This window comes from Leucopleurus acutus, assembly GCF_964270905.1.
Source record: "Leucopleurus acutus genome assembly, chromosome: 12".
Lineage (NCBI taxonomy): Eukaryota > Metazoa > Chordata > Mammalia > Artiodactyla > Delphinidae > Leucopleurus > Leucopleurus acutus.
In genome coordinates, this window is record NC_139154.1 from 19045655 (window position 1) to 19069594 (window position 23940).

Here is a 23940-nt window from a genome sequence, read left to right on the forward strand (position 1 = left end):
AAGCTGCTATAAACACTGCATGTAGGTTTTTGTGTGGACATACATTTTCAACTCCTTTGGATAAATACCAACCAGCATTTAAGAAAATTGAAATTGTATCAAGTATCTTTTCCGACCACAACGCCATGAGACTAGATATCAATTACAGGAAAAGATCTGTAAAAAATACAAACACATGGAGGCTAAACAATACACTACTTAATAATGAAGTGATCACTGAAGAAATCAAAGAGGAAATAAAAAAATACATAGAAACAAATGACAATGGAGACACAACGACCCAAAACCTATGGGATGCAGCAGAAGCAGTTCTAAGGGGGAAGTTTATAGCAATACAAGCCCACCTTAAGAAGCAGGAAACATCTCAATTAAACAACCTAACCTTGCACCTCAAGCAATTAGAGAAAGAAGAACAAAACAACACCAAAGCTAGCAGAAGGAAAGAAATCATTAAAATCAGATCAGAAATAAATGAAAAAGAAATGAAACGATAGCAAAGATCAATAAAACTAAAAGCTGGTTCTTTGAGAAGATAAACAAAATAGATAAACCACTAGCCAGACTCATCAAGAAAAAAAGGGAGAAGACTCAAATCAATAGAATTAGAAATGAAAAAGGAGAAGTAACAACTGACACTGCAGAAATAAAAAAGATCATGAGAGATTACTACAAGCAACTCTATGCCAATAAAATGGACAATCTGGAAGAAATGGACAAATTCTTAGAAATGCACAACCTGCCAAGACTGAATCAGGAAGAAATAGAAAATATGAACAGACCAATCACAAGTAATGAAATTGAAACTGTGATTAAAAATCTTCCAACAAACAAAAGCCCAGGACCAGATGGCTTCACAGGCGAATTCTATCAAACATTTAGAGAAGAGCTAACACCTATCCTTCTCAAACTCTTCCAAAATATAGCAGAGGGAGGAACACTCCCAAATTCCTTCTACGAGGCCACCATCACCTTGATATCAAAACCAGACAAGGATGTCACAAAGAAAGAAAACTACAGGCCAATATCACTGATGAACACAGATGCAAAAATCCTCAACAAAATACTAGCAAACAGAATCCAACAGCACATTAAAAGGATCATACACCATGATCAAGTGGGGTTTATCCCAGGAATGCAAGGATTCTTCAATATATGCAAATCTATCAATGTGATAAACCATATTAACAAATTGAAGGAGAAAAACCATATGATCATCTCAATAGATGCAGAGAAAGCTTTTGACAAAATTCAACACCCATTTATGATAAAAACTCTGCAGAAAGTAGGCATAGAGGGAACTTTCCTCAACATAATAAAGGCCATATATGACAAGCCCACAGCCAACACTGTCCTCAATGGTGAAAAACTGAAAGCATTTCCACTAAGATCAGGAACAAGACAAGGTTGCCCACTCTCACCACTCTTATTCAACATAGTTTTGGAAGTTTTAGCCACAGCAATCAGAGAAGAAAAGGAAATAAAAGGAATCCAAATCGGAAGAAGAAGTAAAGCTGTCACTGTTTGCAGATGACATGATCCTATACATAGAGAATCCTAAAGATGCTACCAGAAAACTACTAGAGCTAATCAATGAATTTGGTAAAGTAGTAGGATACAAAATTAATGCACAGAAATCTCTGGCATTCCTATATACTAATTATGAAAAATCTGAAATTGAAATCAAGAAAACACTCCCATTTACCATTGCAACAAAAAGAATAAAATATCTAGGAATAAACCTACCTAAGGAGACAAAAGACCTGTATGCAGAAAACTATAAGACACTGATGAAAGAAATTAAAGATGATACAAATAGATGGAGAGATATACCATGTTCTTGGATTGGAAGAATCAACATTGTGAAAATGACTCTACTACCGAAAGCAATCTATAGATTCAGTGCAATCCCTATCAAACTACCACTGGCATTTTTCACAGAACTAGAACAAAAAATTTCACAATTTGTATGGAAACACAAAAGACCCCGAATAGCCAAAGCAATCTTGAGAATGAAAAACGGAGCTGGAGGAATCAGGCTCCCTGACTTCAGACTATACTACAAAGCTACAGTAATCAAGACAGTATGGTACTGGCACAAAAGCAGAAAGATAGATCAATGGAACAGGATAGAAAGCCCAGAGATAAACCCACGCACATATGGACACCTTATCTTTGATAAAGGTGGCAGGAATGTACAGTGGAGAAAGGACAGCCTCTTCAATAAGTGGTGCTGGGAAAACTGGACAGATACATGTAAAAGTATGAGATTAGATCACTCCCTAACACCATACACAAAAATAAACTCAAAATGGATTAAAGACCTGAATGTAAGGCCAGAAACTATCAAACTCTTAGAGGAAAACATAGGCAGAACTCTCTATGACATAAATCACAGCAAGATCCTTTCTGACCCACCTCCTAGAGTAATGGAAATAAAAACAAAAATTAACAAATGGGACCTAATGAAACTTCAAAGCTTTTGCACAGCAAAGGAAACCATAAACAAGACCAAAAGACAACCCTCAGAATGGGAGAAAATATTTGCAAATGAAGCAACCGACAAAGGATTAATCTCCAAAATTTACAAGCAGCTCATGCAGCTCAATAACAAAAAAACAAACAACCCAATCCAAAAATGGGCAGAAAATCTAAATAGACATTTCTCCAAAGAAGACATACAGACTGCCAACAAACACATGAAAGAATGCTCAACATCATTAATCATTAGAGAAATGCAAATCAAAACTACAATGAGATATCATCTCACACCAGTCAGAATGGCCATCATCAAAAAATCTAGAAACAATAAATGCTGGAGAGGATGTGGAGAAAAGGGAACACTCTTGCACTGCTGGTGGGAATGTGAATTGGTTCAGCCACTATGGAGAACAGTATGGAGGTTCCTTAAAAAACTACAAATAGAACTACCATATGACCCAGCAATCCCACTACTGGGCATATACCCTGAGAAAACCAAAATTCAAAAAGAGTCATGTACCAAAATGTTCATTGCAGCTCTATTTACAATAGCCCGGAGATGGAAACAACCTAAGTGCCCATCATCGGATGAATGGATAAAGAAGATGTGGCACATATATACAATGGAATATTACTCAGCCATAAAAAGAAATGAAATTGAGCTATTTGTAATGAGGTGGATAGACCTAGAGTCTGTCATACAGAGTGAAGTAAGTCAGAAAGAGAAAGACAAATACCGTATGCTAACACATATATATGGAATTTAAGGGAAAAAAATGTCATGAAGAACCTAGGGGTAAGACAGGAATAAAGACACAGACCTACTGGAGAATGGACTTGAGGATATGGGGAGGGGGAAGGGTGAGCTGTGACAGGGGAAGAGAGAGTCATGGACATATACACACTAACAAATGCAAGGTAGATAGCTAGTGGGAAGCAGCCGCATGGTACAGGGACATCGGCCCGGTGCTTTGTGACCGCCTGGAGGGGTAGGATAGGGAGGGTGGGAGGGAGGGAGATGCAAGAGGGAAGAGATATGGGAACATATGTATATGTATAACTGATTCACTTTGTTATAAAGCAGAAACTAACACACCATCGTAAAGCAATTATACCCCAATAAAGATGTTAAAAAAAAATACCAACAAGCATGATTGCTGGTTTATATGATAAGAATATGTTTAGTTTTGTATGAAACTGCCAAACAGCCTTACAGAGTGACTGTACCATTTTGAATTCCCACCAGCAATGAATAAGAATTCCTGTTGACCCACATCCTCACCAGCATTTATTGTGTTTCCGATTTTGGCCAATCTAATAGATATGTATTGGTATCTCATTGTTGTTTTTAATTTGAATTTCCAGATGACATATGATGTGGAACATCCTTTTATATGCTTATTTTCCATCTGTATAACTTCTTTGGTGAGATGTCTGTAAAGGTCTTTGGCCCATTTTTTAAGTGGGTTATTTCTTATTGTTGAGTTTTTTAAAAGTTCTTTGTATGTTTTGGAAAACCTATCTATCTATTATTAAGGTACAGTTGATGTACAATATTATATAAGTTTCATGTGTGTAACATAGTGATTCACAATTTTTAAAGGTTTATGCCATTTATAGTCTGATTTATTTCACTTAGCATAATACCCTCCATGTCCATCCATGTTGTTACAAAGGGCAAAATGGCAAAATTTCTTATATTGTATATTCATATTCATTAATATATATATGTATATATTCCCATACATATATATACACACAGACATATATATACCACATCTTCTTTATCTATTCACCTGTTGATGGACACAGGTTTTCTCCCTATCTTGGCAACTGTAAATAATGATTCTAGGAACACTGGGCTGCATGTATCTTTTTTTTTTTTTGATTTATAGTCATTCTTTTTATCTTTTTAATTTTATTTATTTATTTATTTATTTATTTATGGCTGTGTTGGGTCCTCATTGCTGCATGTGGTCTTTAGTTGCGATGAGCGGGGGCTACTCTTTGTTGCAGTGTGAGGGCTTCTCATTGCGGTGGCTTCTCTTATTGCGGAGCATGGGCTCTAGGTGCGTGGGCTTCAGTATTTGGGTTATGCGGGCTCTAGAGCACAGGCTCAGTAGATGTGGCACACGGGCTTCATTGCTCCACGGCATGTGGGATCTTCCCAGACCAGGGCTCGAACCCGTGTTCCCTGCATTGGCAGGCGGATTCTTAACCACTGCACCACCAGGGAAGCCCCTGCATGTATCTTTTCAAATTATTATTTTCATTTTCTTCAGATAAATACCCAGGAGTGGAATTGCTGGGTCATATGGTAGTTCCATTTTTATCAATAGTTTCTTGAGAAACCTCTATACTGTTTTCCAGTATAGAGAAACCTCTATACTGTTTTCCATTGGCTGCATCAATTTCCGTTTCCAGTGCACAAGGGTTCCCTTTTCTCCACATCCTCCCCAACATTTGTTATTTGTGGTCTTTTGGATGATGAGCATTCTGACAGGTATGAGCTGATATCTCATTGTGGTTTTAATTTGCATTTCTCTGATGATTAGTGATGTTGAGCATCTTTTCATGTGCCTGTTAGCCATCTGTATGTCTTCTTTGGAAAAATGTCTATTCATCTTCTGACCATTTTTAAATTGAGTTGTCTTTTTAAAATTGAGTTGTGGATAGCAGTTTTTATCAGAGATGTCTTTTTTCTTTTTTTTTTTTGAGGTACACAGGCCTCTAACTGTTGTGGCCTCTCCTGTTGCAGAGCACAGGCTCCAGATGCGCAGGCTCAGTGGCCATGGCTCACGGGCCCAGCCGCTCCACGTCACATGGGATCTTCCCAGACCGGGGCACGAACCCATGTCCCCTGCATCGGCAGGCAGACTCTCAACCACTGTGCCACCAGGGAAGCCCCAGAGGTGTCTTTTGCAAATACTTTCTTCCAGTCTCTGGCTTGTCTTCTCACCTACTTGACATTGTGTTGTGTGGAGTAGAAGTCTTTAATTTTAATGAAGTACAGTTTATCAATTATTTATTTCATGGATTGTGCTTAAGGGCTGTATCTAAAAAGTAATCACCATACCCAAGGTCATCTACGTTTTCTCCTACGTTATCTTCTAGATGTTTCATAGTTTTGCATTTTACATTTAGGCCTATGATTCATTTTGCGTTAATATGAAAGGTGTAATGACTCTGTCTAGATCCTTTGTTTCTTTGTGTATGGGTGGGGTTTTGTTTGTTTCGGGGTTTTTTGTTGTTGTTGTGTTTTGTTTTTTTTGCACGTGGATGTCCAGTTTTTCCAGTACCATTTGTTGAAAAGACTGTCTTTGCTTTATTGTATTGCCTTCGCCTTTATCAAAGATCACTTGACTATATTTATCTGGATCTATTTCTGGGCTCTCTATTCTGTTCCATTGGTTTGTCTGTTCTTTTGCCAATACCACACTGTCTTGATTACTGTAGTCTTACAGTAAGTCCTAAGTCAGGTAGTGTCAGTACTCCAATTGTGTTTCTTCAGTATCTTTTACCTCTTTACCTCTCCATATAAAATAGAATCCATTTGTTAATATACACAAAATAATTTGCTGCAATTTTGATCAGAATTGCACTGAATCTGTAGACCAAGCTGGGAAGAGCTGACATCTTGACAATATTGAGTTTTCCTTTCCATGAATATGGAATATCTCTTCAGTTATTTAGTTCTTCTTTGATTTCATTCACCAGTTTTGTAGTTTTCCTCATATAAATTTTACACAAAGTTTATTAGATTTAACTTAAGTATTTCTTTTGGAGGGGGTGCTCATATAAATGTGCTTTTAATTTCAAATTCCACTTCTTCATTGCTAATAAATAGTGAAGCAACTGACTTTGTATATTAACCTTGTATCCTGCAACCTTGTTATAAATGTTTATTAGTTCCAGATTTTTTTGTTGATTCTTTTGGATTTTCTAGGATATCATGTCATCTAGATTAGATTTTAATATTGAAATATTTTTAGCTTCAAATATCCAAATTTAAACGAAACCAGTTTTAGAATCACTGGACACGGAGACCCAAACTAACTTTTTAGTAACAGATAACTCTATCGATCATTCAACTCCATGGGATATTCTAACTTTTTGGGCCTAGAGATGTTTGATGTACAAATGCAGACATAGAGACCTTTTTTTCAAAATGATATGCTTCTAGGAAATATTCTGACAACACTCCAGCTTTTTAGAAGTGTTGATTTATCTGACATCAAAATCCAAACAGAAGAACTTCTACTACTAAAATATACCTGTTTAGAGAGAAAAGTTCGTGTAAGCAGTATAGAAACACAGAAAATAAGTATTGGTTTTGAAACCTGGAGATTTTTTTTTTCACTAGCAATGAAACATAAACAGCAATAGATACATTTCTTTCTGGCTGGTTCAACCTGAACACTGTGGAACCTCAGTTTAGAGTTATAGAAACCTAAGCATGTGCTGAACTGTGCTCAGGACTTAACTTCTAACGAGTGGAGTTCACATGTGGGATAAACTTAAAATTTTTCTCATGAACTGACAAAATGGAAAACAGAGACAATGGTATTTTAACTATGCATAGGTTCATTATAATTCTTTGCCTTTTGTACACATATATATGAAATCTATGATAAATGTGAGTGCGTTATAAAGACATTGACCTATTAAAATAAATGGACAGCTGACTTCTCAGCAGAAATAATTTAAGTCAGAAGACAGTAGGATATCATCAAAGTGTTAAACGAAAAATAATTCCCAAACTGTAGAATTCTCTACCTAGCAAAAATATGCTTCCGTACAGTAAGGTTGCAATAGAGGTAGTGAGAAACACTCAGCTTTTGGATACATTTTGCAGACAAAATCAACTGGATTGTATATGGGTATATGAAAGAGAAATCATGGATCACTTCAAGGTTTCCGTATGAATGGAGTTTCCATTGACTGAGATGAGAAGACTGAAAGAGCGGGTTTGGGTTTGTGTGTGTCAGAGGGGGAAGGGTGGAGAAACTCAAGTTTGGAAATGTTAATTTTGAGAGGCCTATTAGACATCCTAGTGAAGATGACAAGAATGTGGTTGGACACTCAAGTTTACAGTCCAACAGAGAAGTCCAGGCTACAGATACACATTTGAGAGTCAAGAGTAAATACATGAGAGTGAATGAGATCACCTAAGGATGAGTATAGATATAAAAAAGAAGCAGTCTAAGGACTGAACTCAGGGACACTTCCAACATTTGGAGGTAAGGAGATGAGGAAGAACTATCAGGAAAGACTGAATAGGACAACCCAAGAGATAAAAAGAAAATCAAATGAGCATGGTATCTCAGAAGCCAAATGAACATGTGTTTAAAGGAGCAGAGAAAGAGAACGTAAGTGATCAACTTTGCCAAATGTTGCCGATAGGTCAAATAAAATGAAGACTGATAACTGACCACTGCACTGAGCAACATGAAAGTAAATATTACCTTGAAAAGAAGTTTTGATAGGATGGTGAGGGAGAAAGGCAGATTATAGTAGGTTCAAGAGAAAACAAGAAGTGAGACATTGGAGCCAGAAGTTCAGGCAACTCTTTCAGTGAAATTCCTGTAAATGAGACACAAGATTTAGTACAAATATAGGACATCTGAATAACATGATTACAAATCTGATTACAAAGGGACAAATACAAAAACAATGCACCAACTATTTCAGAATTTATAATTTCTCAAGTATACACAGATCACTACCAAAAACTGACCATAAAATAGAGAACAACAAATTTCAGAAATTTTAAATCTAACAGTATGTTAACAAAACAATGTAATTAAGCAAGAAATCAATCACAAAGGGAAAATTCGCTATGTTTTTTGGATATTTAAAATCACACTTATAAATAACCAATGGATCAAATAAAAAGTCATAATGGAAATTAGAAAATATTTTATAAAGAAAGAAGTACATACCAAAACTTATAGCTTACATTAAAAGAAATATTTTGAGAATATATGGCCTTAAATGTTTATATGAGAAAAAAGACTTAAAAGTAATAAATGTAAGCATCCACCTTAAGAAATTAAAAAATAGAAAATAAATTTAAAGAAAATAGAAGAAAGGAAATAATAAAGAACAGAAGTTAATGAACTAATAAGACAAACAATAGGGAAATTGGTCCTTTGAAAAGACTAATAACAGACTAGAAAAAGAGCAAATCACTACTGATTCTGTGGGCGGTAAAATGTTGATAGAATATTGTATACAACATTACTCTAAAAATGTTTTAAAATTTAGGGAAAATGGACAAATGCCACAAAAATATATATTTTGAAAGGCATAAGAAGAAATTTCTGATTGTCCCTTTTTCCATTAAACAAATAAAATAAAAGCTTCCCTCAAAGAAAACTTGAGACCTAATTGGCTTCACTGGGAAGTAATAAATTATTCCAGATAATGAAAGAAGACAAAATGAATTGGAAAGATTATTATAAAGTTTATATTACCTTGATACCAAAATCTGATTTAAAAAACCCCCAAGATTGGCAAATTATTAGCCAATCTCATTTATAAAATTAGAGTTGAAAAATATTTTAAACAAAGCATTAGTTAACTGAGACCAGAAATTTATAAAAAGTATAATAATACCCTGACCAATCTGACAAAGCACATCCATTCCTGAAAAAACACTCTCAGTAATCCACAAATAGAAGGAAACCGCTTCATTATGATAGAAAACATCTGGGAAAAACATGAAGCTAACATCATACCAACTATTGAGAGTCTGAATGCTTCCCCTAAGATGTGGAACAAGACAAGGATGTCCACTTCACCAATTCCATTCAACAAATCACTGGATGTTCTAGCCAGTGCAATAAGGCAAGAAAAATAAAGGGAAAAAAAGCATGCAACTTGAACAAGTAAAAGGGTCTTTATTTGCAGATGATCTAATTATCTATGTAGAAAATTGAATGGAATCTATAAAAAGGCTACTAGAACTAAAAGGTATATTTAGCATGGTTGTAGAATACTGGATAAATAAAAATAAATTGTAGGACTTTTGGTTTTAGCCCTGACATGTAAAGAGCTTAGGAGCCATCATTCCCATTGTTATGGGGGAAATAAAGATGAAAAAGCTGAGAATCAAAGACTTTTCATGGACATATCAGAGTAGTGAGTTGCAAGATCACCACCCCAAAAACTGAAAAGTATGGCAAATTAGGAGACTTACAACTGAGATCTGCTTATCTAAAGCGGAAGTCATTAGAATTATAATTGGTTAAGAACATTTAAACAATAAACACTTCATCAAAGATATACAGATGGCAAATAGCAATACGAAAAGATGTTCCACATTACTTGTCATTAGAGAATTGCAAATTAAAACAATGAGATATCACTACACACTTATAATGGCTAAAATACAAAAGTCTGACAATACCAAATGCCGACAAGGATGTGGAGCAACAGAAAGTCTCCTTCACTGCTGATGGGAATGCAAAATTTTACAGTCACTTTGGAAGAGAATTTGGCAGTTTCTTACAAAGCTAAATAAGTTTTTCTATATATGATTCAGCAATTGTGCTCCTAGGTATTTCCTGAACTGATCTGAAAACTTCTGTCCACACAAAAACCTGCACATGAAAGTTTATAGCAGCTTTATTCACAACTGACAAAAACTGGAAGCAACCAAGACGACCTTCAATAGATGCATGGATAAACACAACGTGGTACATATATATGATTGAATATTATTCAATGGGAAGAAATGAGGTATCAAGGTATGAAAAGACATGGATGAACCTTAAATACACATTACTAAGTGAAAGAAGCCAGTCTGAAAAGGCTATGTGCTCTATGATTTCAATTATATGACATTCTGGATAAGGCAAACATTACCTCAGCCAGGCGACCAAAGTCAAAATCAACAGTAATGAATCATATCAATAAGATGTACTCATGACACCCTGGGTATCTGTGTATACTAAAATGGCACTTTAATTCTGTGATCTTTCTCTCAAAAACATTACCCAACCTAATCATGAGAAAACCATCAGACAAACCCCAACTGAGAGATATTCTACAAAATACCTGATCAGTACTCCTCAAAACTGTCAAGGTCATCAAAAACAAGGAAAGTCTGAGACTGCCAAGAGAAGCCTAAGGAGACATGACAACTAAATATAATGTGGTATCCTGGATGGGATCCTGGAACAGAAAAAGGACATTAGGGAAAAACTAAGGAAATCTGAATAAATTACAGACTTTAGTTAATTATAGTGTATCAATGTTGAGTCATTCATTTTAACAAATGTACCATACTGATGTAAGATGTTATTAACAGAGGAAATTGGGTGTGAGGTACGTAGGAACTTTTCACTATCTTCACAATTTTTCTGTAAATCTAAAACTGTTATATAATACAAAGTTTATTTTTTAAAAACAATCGTATTGATACTTTCATATACAAGCAATAAACAATCAGACAGTGAAATTCTAAAATTCCACTTACAACAGCATCAAAAAATGGAAAATACTTAGGGATAAATCTTACAAAAGAAATGAGAGATCTATATGTATAAAACATTGCAGAGGGAAATTAAAGACCTAAATAAAGAAATGGAAAGTGTTTATGAGTGGGAGTTTTTCCCCAATTCCAATCAAATCCCCAAGCAGGCTTTTGTGTTTACACTATGAAGCTAATTCTAAAATTAAAATAAAATGCAAAGGAACCAGAATAGCCAAAACAACTTTGAGAAAGAACAAAGTTGGAGGACTAACATTACCTAATTTGAGGATTAAAAAAAAAAAAAAGGAATCAGGAATGTTGTTTTGGCATCAAGATATATATAGATCCACCAAACAAAATAGATAATCAAGAAACAGACCTAAACATATATGGACAATTGACTTACTACAAAGGTACAAAACAATTCAGTGTAGACAAGTAAGGAAAGTTTTTCAACAAATGGTGCTGGAACAATTGGATATCCATATGCAAAAAAACTGAACTTTGAGCTACACCTTGTACTATATACAAAAATTAACTTGCATAGATTTAAATTTAAGAACTGAAACTATAAAACTGCTAGAAGAAAACACAGGAGAAAAATCTCATCTTAGGCTTGACAACCATTTCTTTAAAAGAACACAAAAGCTGGATATAAATTTTTAAAAATCAATAAGTTTTGCTTAATCAAAAATCAAAAACATTTCCTCTTTAAAAGACACTTAAGAAAATAAAAAGGCAGGCCATAGACTGGGAAAAAAATATTTGCCAAACATATATGTACCTAACAAAGGACTTTTATCTAGAATATAGAGAGGATGTTTATGACTTAATACTATAAAAAACTCAATAAAAGTGTGCAAAAGTTCTGAACAGACACTGAAGAAGATATATGTATGGCACATAAGGACATGAACGGATGCTCAAAATTACTAGTTATTAGAGAAGGCAAATCAAAACCATAATACGTACCTATTAGGATGGCTAAAACTATAAAGATACTGCATACCAAGTGTTGGTGAGGATATGTAACAACTAGCACTCACACACTGCTGGTGCAAATGTAAAATAAAATAATACAACCACTCTGGAAAACAGTTTAATGGTTTCTTCAAAAGTTAAACATATATCCATCATATGACTCAGTCTTAGGTATTTACCCAAGAGAAATAAAAGCATATGTCCACACAAAGACCCATATAAGAATACTCATAACAGTTTTATTTGTTATAGCCCTAAACTGGAAGCAACTGAAATATTTATGTGGTATATTCATACAATGGAATACTACTCAGTAATAAAAAGGATTAAACTATTGATTATATGTGACAACATGGATAAATCTCAGAATAATGATGCTGAGTGAAAGTAGCCCAACAAAAGAATATATACTGTATGATTTCACTTATACAACATTTTAGAAAATCCAAACAAATCTCTATGACAGAAGCCAAATCATGGTTGCCTGGGGAGGGCAGGGTAGGGGAGAGGTTAGAGGAGTACAAGAAGACTTTGTGGACTGATAGATAGGGCCACTATCTTGAGGGTGGTGACGGTTTTACAGGTACACACACATGTCAAAACTTACCACACTGAATACTTTAAATATGTGTAGTTTACTGTACATATATCAATTAAACTTGAATAATACTGTTAAAACTGTATACAAAAAAACCTCTAACTTATTGTACATTTATCTGTTAGAATATTTTAATAAACCATGATAATGCTTTCAAAGAATTTCTAATGACATGTGTAAATGTTTATGGTATACAATTAAGTGAAGTTGGCCAAATATATAACTTAATATAGGAAGATGTCAATTACATAGAAAGCTTTTATACACACAGATAGATCTAGTTCTGGTTAGAAAAATGATCTATATTAATAATAGTTTTCCCTGGGTTATGGAATCATGGGTGATTTAAATTTCCTGTATGCTTTTCTCTATTTTCCAAAGTTTTCTTTGTTGTCCTTCTTATTTTATTACTATTTTTATTTTACCTGAGCTTGCAATATCCTTTTAAGCAGGAAAGTAAAAAATAAATGAAGGGAAAAAATTTAAGTGACTCTCTGTCCTGACAAGTGATTCCAATATATGCACCACAGACCCGTGAAAGACCAAAGAGGGGATTCTGGGAATTCACATATGAACCAAATATTATCTGTAGATTTAATAATATACTTCATACTCATATGAACTATTATATTTCATATGTTCATAGATGCACTGAAATTCAACCTTACTGAATCTGTAGAATGTCTATTTCTCACATCAATACATACTACAAGTAAAGCACTAACATGGAGGTCTTCAAACACTTATTCCCCTACGTCATTGCCTGTAGGTTGCTTCAATTGGAATATCTTCTGCTACCTTTCTGCAATATGTAGAAGTGCTAAGCACAGTACGTAGCATTCAATTAATAGAAGTTCTATTACATATTCCTATTTCTCTGCTATGGCTTTTATTACATGCTAAACTACCCCTTTCCTAAGCTACTATCAAACCAGTGCTTTGTGCTTTCTTATATCATTCAGATCCCAGAACATAACTAAAGTTATAAGGTAAATAAAACAGTGAGGGCTTCCCTCGTGGTGCAGTGGTTAGGAATCCACCTGCCAATGCAGGGGACATGGGTTCGAGCCCTGGTCTGGGAAGATCCCACATGCCGCAGATCAACTAAGCCTGTGCCCCACAACTACTGAGTCCGCGCGCCACAACTACGGAAGCCCGCACGCCCTAGAGCCCATGCTCCACGACAAGAGAAGCCACCACAATGAGAAGCCCACGCACCACAACGAAGAGTAGCTACCGCTCGCTGCAACTAGAGAAAGCCTGCGTTCAGCAACAAAGACCCAATGCAGCCAAAACTAAATAAATAAAATAAAAAATAAATTAAGCAGTGAAATACCAAAGTCAAATATGCTCTTTACACAGGAGGGCTGTGTAAAAGCTATTTCAGCTAAACATTGAGGCCTTCTGCAAATATAAGATTAAGATTACTAGTTAAGTGTGGCATTCCCAGTCTGTGACTGACCTTCAGGAAATCATTTAATGTCTGCTAAGGTGTCTATGACTGCTTCATAATAATCCTCTCAGAAAATAAAGTCAACAAATAACTTAATTATCACTATAAAATACACTACAAAAAGCAGAGCTATTATTTATAGTTAAACTATTAGTTGTTTAATGGTAATTGAGTTTACCTCAAAGAATTATTCTCTACTTTTTGTCTGCCAAGTTCACTTTCGGTATCCATTGCCTTTCTTGCTAGTGATTTCATTTCTTTTTCCACAGTGGTTATGGTTTCCTTCATCAAAGTCATATTTGACATTTGTTCCATACGTTCATCATCGAGCTATACAAGCAGAATGACAAAGTTACTGCCATCACTAAAAACGTTTCAGTAATCTTCCTAAAGAGACATCCTTTCTCTGTACAAACCGGTATATAAGATTCACACAATGAGATGATCAGATTAGACTTAAACGTTGCAGGAGGCTGTACGGACAAGGCGACCGTGGAGCAGGAACTCAGACAAGCCACTGCACAGCTTTTCCATAAAGCCTATCACAGTATACATATCTATATTTTCAGTCTGGTTCAGCTGGACTATAGCACACACAGCTTATTTGCAAAAGGATTTCTTATTTGTTGCTCAGCATTAACAAATTACATATATAAAGTGGGATTATGAAAAATAATGTTTTTCTCCTGTCTACTGCTTTTTCTAAAACTCATTATAACAACATAAAACAGATGAATTCAGAAATATAATCAATTAAATTTGGTTAAAGGAAAGTTGAATTCCCTTAATTCTGTTTATATAGTAAAAACACTTCAAATATATATGCATAGCATCTCAAATCCTTGATTAGTAAAAAGGTGATGCTTCTCAATGAAATTCAGTTTAAATACATTTCATTAATTGCCATTTCATTATAATTTTCTCTACCCTAGCTACTCTTTAGGTAGAATAAGCCAGTTTTTCTATCCCTGGCAATGTTATCGTTTATGAAACAGGGAGATGACAAAGTTGCTAAAATCCCTTAGAATGCATCCCTAATGGTTTATTTAAAAGAACACACTTTGCAACCTAACACAAAAAAAGACTTCACTCACATTTTTTAGAAGGAAATAAATAATGAAAAAGTGACTATTTACACCATACATACTACCATAAATATATTAGGATTACAAACACTATCATAAAAAACCAACTTCTCGGGGCTTCCCTGGTGGCGCAGTGGTTGAGAGTCCGCCTGCCAATGCAGGGGACATGGATTCGTGCCCCGGTCTGGGAAGATCCCACATGCCACGGAGCAGCTGGGCCTGTGAGCCATGGCCGCTGAGCTTGTGTGTCTGGAGCCTGTGCTCCGCAACGGAAGAGGCCACAACAGTGAGAGGCCCGTGTACCACAAAAAAACAAAAACAAAAACAAAAAACAAAAAACCAACTTCTCTGAACACAGAAAAGGGGGAAAGGAGGGAACCGCTGAGAGTTTATAGCCGAAAGTGCAAAAGTGATTTTTCTTTACATTATGAACTGTACACTCCAGCTCCTCTATCCTTTGTTCCAAGTGAGCCTTCTCATTAAATGCTGTCTCTTGGGCAATCTGTTTAAAAAACAAAAACAAAACAGAGCGCTTTCAATGTCACTGCATGGTGTCTCACAAATGCTCGTATAGATAAAATTCTTCCAAACCTTCAGCCTTTCCCTTAGACTATCTCGTTCTGTGGTCATTCTTCGTAAATCAGTGAAGGCCACATCTCTCTCAGTCTCCACCCGCCGGAGGATGGCATGTGCTGTTGTTGATTTAGGAGATTTACAGCTTTTCATCATTTCTCGTCGAAGTCGGGCAATTTCTTCCTGTGCCTATTATTTAAATACACAGATAGACTTTTATTTAACAAGCTTTAGAACAGAAATAAATACAGCTATCTTATATCCAGCCAGTTAAAATGCAAACCTATATTAATATGCATGCGGCAGGATAATGGTATAATTCTTTAATGAGTTTACACATATAAATGCAAATGATTCCCCCATATGTAAATGAATGTCTACAAATAGAAGCTTGGTTTACAATGTCTTTGCCAAAAATTTAAAAAAAAATTAATTTGGAAGCAGTCAATGAAAGAGACAGTGTTTTACTAAGAAATATATATGGTACTCCATCTATTTTTTTTTAGACTTTTTTTTTTTAACATCTTTATTTGGAGGATAATTGCTTTACAATGTGTGTCAGTTTCTGCTGTATAACAAAGTGAAACAGCTATATGTATACAAATATCCCCATATCCCCTCCCTCTTGCGTCTCCCTCCCACCCTCCCTATCCCACCCTTCTAGGTGGTCACAAAGCACTGAGCTGATCTCCCTGTGCTATGCAGCTGCTTCCCACTAGCTATCTATTTTACATTTTAGTGTATATATGTCCATGCCACTCTCTCACTTTGTCCCAGCTTACCCTTCTGCCTCCCCATGTCTTCAAGTCCATTCTCTACATCTGCATCTTTATTCCTGTCCTGTCCCAAGGTTCTTCAGAACAATTTTTTTTTTTAGATTCCATATATATGTGTTAGCATACGGTATTTGTTTTTCTCTTTCTGACTTACTTCACTCTGTATGACAGACTCTAGGTCCATCCACCTCACTACAAATAACTCAATTTCATTTCTTTCTATGGCTGAGTAACATTCCATTGTATATATGTGCCACATCTTCTTTATCCATTCACCTGTCAGTGGACACTTAGGTTGCTTCCATGTCCTGGCTATCATAAATAGTGTTGCAATGAACCATGTTTCTTTTTGAATTATGGTTTTCTCAGTAGTGGGATTGCTGGGTCATATGGCAGTTCTACTTTTAGATTTTTAAGGAACCTCCATACTGTTCTCCATAGTGGCTGTATCAATTTACATTCCCACCAACAGTGCAAGAGGGTTCCCTTTTCTCCACACCCTCTCCAGCATTTATTGTTTCTAGATTTTTTGATGATGGCCATTCTGACTGGGTGTGAGGTGATACCTCATTGTAGTTTTGATTTGCATTTCTCTAATGATTAGTGATGTTGAGCATCCTTTCACGTGTTTGTTGGCAATCTGTATATCTTCTTTGGAGAAATGTCTACTTAGGTCTTCTGCCAATTTTTGGATTGGGTTAGTTTTTTTTTTTTTTGATATTGAGCTGCATGAGCTGCTTGTATATTTTGGAGATTAATCCTCTGTCAGTTGCTTCGTTGGCAAATATTCTCTCCCATTCTGAGAGGTGTCTTTTCGTCTTGCTTATGGTTTCCTTTGCTGTGCAAAACCTTCATTAGGTGCCATTTGTTTACTTTTATGTTATTTCCATTTCTCTAGGATGAGGGTCAAAAAGGATCTTGCTGTGATTTATGTCATAGAGTGTTCTGCTTATGTTTTCCTCTAAGAGTTTTATAATGTCTGGCCTTACATTTAGGCCTTTAATCCATTTTGAGTTTATTTTTGTGCATGGTTTTAGGAACTGTTCTAATTTCATTCTTGTACATGTAGCTGTCCAGTTTTCCCAGCACCACTTATTGAAGAGGCTATCTTTTCTCCGCTGTATAGTCTTGTCTCCTTTATCAAAGATAAGGTGACCATATGTGCATGGGTTTATCTCTGGGCTTTCTATCCTATTCCACTGATCTATATTTCTGTTTTTGTGCCAGTACCATACTGTCTTGATTACTTTAGCTTTGTAGTATAGTCTGAAGTCCAGAAGCCTGATTTCTCCAGCTCCGTTTTTCTTTCTCAAGATTGCTTTAGCTGTTGTCTTTTGTGTTTCCATATAAATTGTGAAATTTTTTGTTCTAGTTCTGTGAAAAATGCCACTGGCAGTTTAATAGGGATTGCATTGAATCTGTAGATTGCTTTGGGTAGTATAGTCATTTTCACAATGTTGATTCTTCCAATCCAAGAACATAGTATATCTCTCCATCTATTTGTATCATCTTTAATTTCTTTCATCAGTGTCTCATAGTTTTCTGCATACAGGTCTTTTGTCTCCGTAGGTAGGTTTATTCCTAGGTGTTTTACCTTTTTGTTGCAATGGTAAATGGGAGTGTTTCCTTAACTTCTCTTTCAGATTTTTCATCATTAGTGTATAGGAATGCAAGAGATTTCTGTGCTTTAATTTTGTATCGTGCTACTTTACCAAATTCATTGATTAGCTCTAGTAGTTTTCTGGTAGCATCTTTAGGATTCTCTACGTATAGTATCATGTCATCTGCAAACAGTGACAGTTTTATCTCTTCTTTTCTGAGTTGGATTCCTTTTATTTCTTTTTCTTCTCTGATTGCCGTGGCTGAAACTTCCAAAACTATGTTGAAAGACAGTGGCAAGGGTGGGCAACCTTGTCTCGTTCCTGATCTTAGAGGAAATGCTTTCAGTTTTTCACCATTGAGAATGATGTTGGCTGTGGGTTTACTCCATCCATTTTGTAAAATTTGAATTCAGCACAACTCAGGTAGAATACTGGTTTAAAAAATATCATAGCGTTCCAGTCTTTCTCTCCAAAATGTATATGCCATTTCCATGTCCTGGCTACTTTTACCCTGACAGAAGGGCCCATCAATCCTTACTGACAACCCAACAAACTCTTCACACACTTGTTCAACAACCATCCTCGGGTTCCAAATCTATTCTATATCTACAGATGATTTCATATCCTACTTTTTGAATCCTACTTTTGTTTCACATCCTACTTTTTTTTGAATATCATCCTCTCCACTGACTCTTTCTCTACTTCTTCAACCATGCACACAACCCCCATATCTTGAAAAACTGTCACTAAATCCTGCTGCCCCATTTACCATCAAATGTCTCTCTTTCCTTTGACAGGCTTTTTTTTTTTTAGTGCCATGGATTGTACATCTTGACTGTTCCTTACCTCCCACTCTCTCTCCCCAGTCTAACCTGGCTCCCACACCCACCACTCTGCAGAATTTCACGTAATGACCTCACCAAATCTAATGGCCTCTTCTCAGTTCCTGTTCTTGATATTTCGGCAACACTTGCCATTGCCTTCAACACTCTCCTTGAGATTCCTTCCTTCCTTGGGCGTATAACAATGTTCTGCCTTAGTTTCCTGTCTTCTTTATCTCTTTCAAAGGTTCCTCTACCAATTGAATAAAACTTCCCAAGATTCCATCTTGACTTCTCTGTTACTCTATTTATAGCTTTCTCATTCAGAAACTTCATCCATTCTGAAGGCTCAAAACAGACGACTTCTCAATCTACATACTCAGCTCTTGCCTCTCTCCCCACTCCAGTCCCACATTTCTTACTGCCTGATGGTAGTTACTACCTGATGTACCGCCATCATCTTACTCTATCTCTCTGAAACCAAACACATCTTTTCTCTCAAACCACTGATGACTTTCCTGTTTCTTTTTCTATTACCACAATTCTTCAGTCATTCAAAACAGAACTTCAGTGATCTCCATTTGTCCCTCCTTTGTGCTAAAGTCAAATCTTGTTAAGTCTTCCTTTTCAGTGTCTTTTGCATCTGTCCCTATCTTTATTTCCACTGATCGCACCCTAGATTAGTCCCTTAATGCTTCATGCATGGACTACTGTTAACAGCCTTCTAAAGAGTCCATGGGGACTTCCCTGGTGGTGCAGTGGTTAAGAATCCGCCTGCCAATGCAGGCGACACGGGTTTGAGCCCTGGTCTGAGAAGATCCCACATGCCACAGAGCAACTAAGCCCGTGGACCACAACTACTGAGCGTGCATGCCACACGTACTGAAGCCCACACGCCTAGAGCCCATGCTCAGCAACAAGAGAAGCCACAGCAATGAGAAGCCCACACACTGCAATGAAGAGTAGCTCCCGCTCACTGCAACTAGAGAAAGCCCACGCTCAGCAACAAAGACCCAATGCAACCAAAAATATAAACAAATAAATTAATTAATTAAAAAAAAAAAAAGAGTCCATGGTTTCCCCCTCCTCCAAATCTCCTGAAGGAGAAATTGTTATATAAGATGATAACATAGAAAGATTATGTAAGAGATAATAAAGAACTGTTACCAGATTAAAATTGTAAAAATGTAGATTTCATCATATTTCTTCCACTTTAAAAAAAAAACAAACAGACTGTCCATTGCTTATAAGAAAGCAAAGTATAAACCTCCTATAGGGCCCTCTGAACAGCTTCTACCATGTAGTCTAGAAATTGGCAAACTATATATAGTTCACAGGCCAAATCCAGCCTGCCTATTTTTGTAACTCTGTAAGCTGAAAATGTTTTTTATATTTTTAAATGGTTAAAAAAAAATCAAAACAAGATGAATATTTCACAACAGGTAAAAAGAATATGAAACTCAAATTTCAGTGTTCATAAATAAATTATACTGGAACACAGCCAAACTCATTCATTTGTATATTATCTATAGCTGCTTTCACACTACAACAATAGAGTTGAATAGCTGTGTCAGAAGTCACATGGCCTGCAAAGCCCAAGCTATTTCTTATCTGGGCCTTTACAGAAAATGTTTTCAGACTCCTGCTCTAGTCTAGTCTACCTCTCAAGCCCTTACTCCACTGACATATACTTTTATTCTAGTCATAAACTGATCCATTTATGTACTGACTTTCCCACCTTTATCCTTTGCTTCATACCATTCCTTTAGTCTGGAATGTTCTTTCTTACCCCTTTCAAGATAAAAGAAACCCCATTCATTCTTCAGGACTCAAACTCCACATCGTCTAGCAAAGATCTTGATAACCATAACTAAAAGTACTCACCTCTTTTATTTCTTACAGTATCTTCTAGACTACTTACGCTAAAGTAACAAAAAGTAAATACAAGATAATATATTTTATCTCCCCAACTAGACTGCAAACATATAAAACAGTGTCTGGTTTATTTTTTCTATCTTTTAGAGTAGCAAGTCCAGAACCCTGCACTTAGTAGCTGTAATTCTTAATAAAATTTGATATTTTTAAAATAAATTATATTGGTGATGTATGGGGTTTATTTGTTGAGTCAAGAAGCCATTTGATTAATAAGGGTTATATAATCTTAAGCTAAAAATAGAGATAAACTACAAACTAATTTTACTCTCTATATTAAATTATATGGCAATTCCTAAAGTGACTGACAGTACATCAAAGTGATGTGTTTGTATTTTTTAACCCCCAAGTCCAAATTTTTTACCTTGAACTCACCACACCCTATCATTTAACACCTTCCCCATTTCTTATTCCAAAAATCAGACTATTCCGATGCATGCGTATGAGCTTTTTCGGATACGGGGATAACGTGTGTGCATGTGTGTGTGTGTGTGTGTACACATACACAAATACATTACATTTCATTAAGAATATCATAAGAACAAAGGCAATTCCCAAATGTTAGATTAATTTGATTGACAGATTTAAGCATTCTCATAGAACTTAAAGAATTACTTATCTCTAGAATTGTTAGTATTTATGTATTTTGTTTACTTATAAATAAGTTTACCTGCTCATACAGAAAAAAGCTCTTGTCTCTCTCAGATGTGAGAACCTTGACATTACCCTGAATTTCTGCCAAATGACGCTCATATTTTTCCAGCATGCATTTGAGCTCTTCACGGTCTCTCGTTGTCTTCAAAAGCTCTACATCACACTTTGTACCCTACAATTATTACATAAGAAATCTGAATAAACAACAAGGTCCTTCTGTAGAGCACAGGGAACTATATTCAATATCCTGTGATAAACCAAAATGGAAAAGAATATGAAAAAGAATACATATGTATAACTGAGTCACTTTGCTATACAGCAGAAATTAAACAGAACATTGTAAATCAACTATACTTCAATAAAATTTTTTAAAAAAGAAATCTGAAATTATTCTTTGACATGTGTTACTGATAGAAAGGTGCTACTGATGGCAGCACACGATCTCTAGTTAAGCAAACATGACGATATAATGAAATGATGAAAAAAGTTTAAAAATCGCCTCTCTTTTAAACAACTTCATCCCAAATTGCTCCACATTTGTATGATTACCCCCAACCACTACTAATGCTGGGGATAAAGGCCAATTTCAACGGTCCACTGTGCTATCAAAGAGAGCTCTGTCTCCCATCCTCGTTGGTATACCAATTCATGCCAAATTAAAAGGAATTATTTCCAGATTAGATAAATCAAAGAATAAAAGTCACTGAGCAACAAACTCCAAAGTATTTATAAGTTTCCAAAACCTACCCGGGAAGATGGAGATGGGCGTCTTGGGCTTTTAGATCTACTTCTGATCATCTTTCTCAAATTTTGAGCTTCTCTCTTGTAGTATTCTCTGTCTGCTTCTAAAGTTTTGACAAAGGAATCAAGTCTGGAAGGAGATTTATTTTGTGCTTTTTCAGTCTCTAAAATTATCTTGCCAAGGAGGAAAAAATTAGGCCATTATTTCAAGCTAAACTATAGCATCATTTTCTAAATGAAAGTTGAAAGCAAACAGGATCCTTAAAAATAATAAATTTGGTATTTTGAAAATAATTCAAAAAATAATAATTCATCAATACTTTTTAAAAAGCAGTTAGACACCTTTCTTTTCCAGCATTTCTGAATGTAGTGTATTTTTATTTCACTGAAAATGTCCCTACATTTACTCAATAATTTGAAGAAAAAATAGTAAAGAAATTTCAGAGAGGCCAGAATTGTTTCTTGTATCAGATCTAGTAACAAATCCTAAAAATGGAATTAATTTGCTTAGAGAAACTTGTATGCTACTATTAAAGCACCTGTTCATAGCGTTCAATTTTGTTCAATAATCATTCAATGAATGAATAAATTAAATGAATGCTGGATATTCTATACGTATATATACTTTCAAGTGCATTTCCATTCACTTTAATATATTTAGAAACATTTGTTTTACAATATTTATTTTACCAATACTTTATTGGGAAAAAAGTACGGATATTTTAGAGAGGATGTTTCAAATATTTTAAATGATAACACTAAAATGTCTAATCAGAGCAATTTTCATTTCACATTGTTAAAGAGAACATATTACTCAGAACTAAGTAACAACATTTGACTTTAAAATATTTATTATTAAGAGGAATAAATGTGTACACAAATACATCTTACATTTTGAGAATTAAATTACTCACAGCCGTCATTTTAATCAAGTAACAGCTAAGAGCATTAATAAAACCAACCAAAAGTTCTCTCCAGCTCTAGGAAAGAAAGAAGTAATGATGAAATAGAGCAAGAATAGCATCGCTCTTACGGATGGGAGTACCCCTGGGCATCAAGCAGAGCGTGCTGATTTTAGAAAACAAACATTTTTTACTGTTCACAAAATGCATGAGAGCCAAAACATATGTACAATTTTTGCTGTCCTACTAACAGAATAAAAATGATTCCTTAATATATATTTATGAAAAATGTACTTACAGATCTGAGTCTTTTTATTGTATCTTCCAATACTATTATATTATTTTGCTGGCAAATGAGTTCAATCTGAAAAACAAGCCAGAAAAAATTGTTATTTAGGTGTAAAATGTTTAAACTGATTTCACTGGAAAGAGAGCATCAAAAACAGGAGCTGCTTAAAAATAAAAACATGCAGACAGTGAATACTTTATGAAAGAAAAGATAATCCACTCTTATGTTTACCTACTTTTGATGGTAAAAGAACCTAGAATGAAATGAAGCAGTTCCTTTAAATTGTCTAATGTTTTGTATAAAATACTAATTGATTTTATTTTGTCAAATTGCTCCTCATAAACTGGAACAAACTGTTAATACTAATTATAATTTTGAAGATGATAATGCGGAAGAGTCAAAAGAATGACTAGAATAAGTTTTCCCAAGTCACCATAGTCAGAAGTGATTGCTCTTTCCTCTGAATTCTTTTAATAGTTTAGTTCAATCCAACCCACAAAATACTTTTTGTATCAGTTTTATAACATTGTCTTAAAAGTCTTACAGTATAGCCACCTGCAATCATATATCTAGTCTA

General features: G+C 35.3%; 1 protein-coding gene across 1 annotated transcript in view; it reads right to left on the reverse strand.

The window, feature by feature from the left end:
* The window catches only part of TSGA10 (testis specific 10), a gene marked incomplete at its 3' end in the record, with an annotated part of 107477 nt that overhangs the window by 47848 nt on the left and 35689 nt on the right, over window positions 1-23940 (reverse strand). Inside the window, exons 4-9 of the mRNA XM_082851316.1 lie at window positions 23373-23438; window positions 22179-22346; window positions 21448-21603; window positions 15666-15836; window positions 15499-15576; window positions 14168-14319 (exon numbers count right to left, since the gene is read on the reverse strand). Coding sequence (XP_082707442.1) covers window positions 14168-14319; window positions 15499-15576; window positions 15666-15836; window positions 21448-21603; window positions 22179-22229 — 608 coding nt within the window. The 5' untranslated portion in view covers window positions 22230-22346; window positions 23373-23438. The remainder of the gene's footprint in view (window positions 1-14167; window positions 14320-15498; window positions 15577-15665; window positions 15837-21447; window positions 21604-22178; window positions 22347-23372; window positions 23439-23940) is intronic.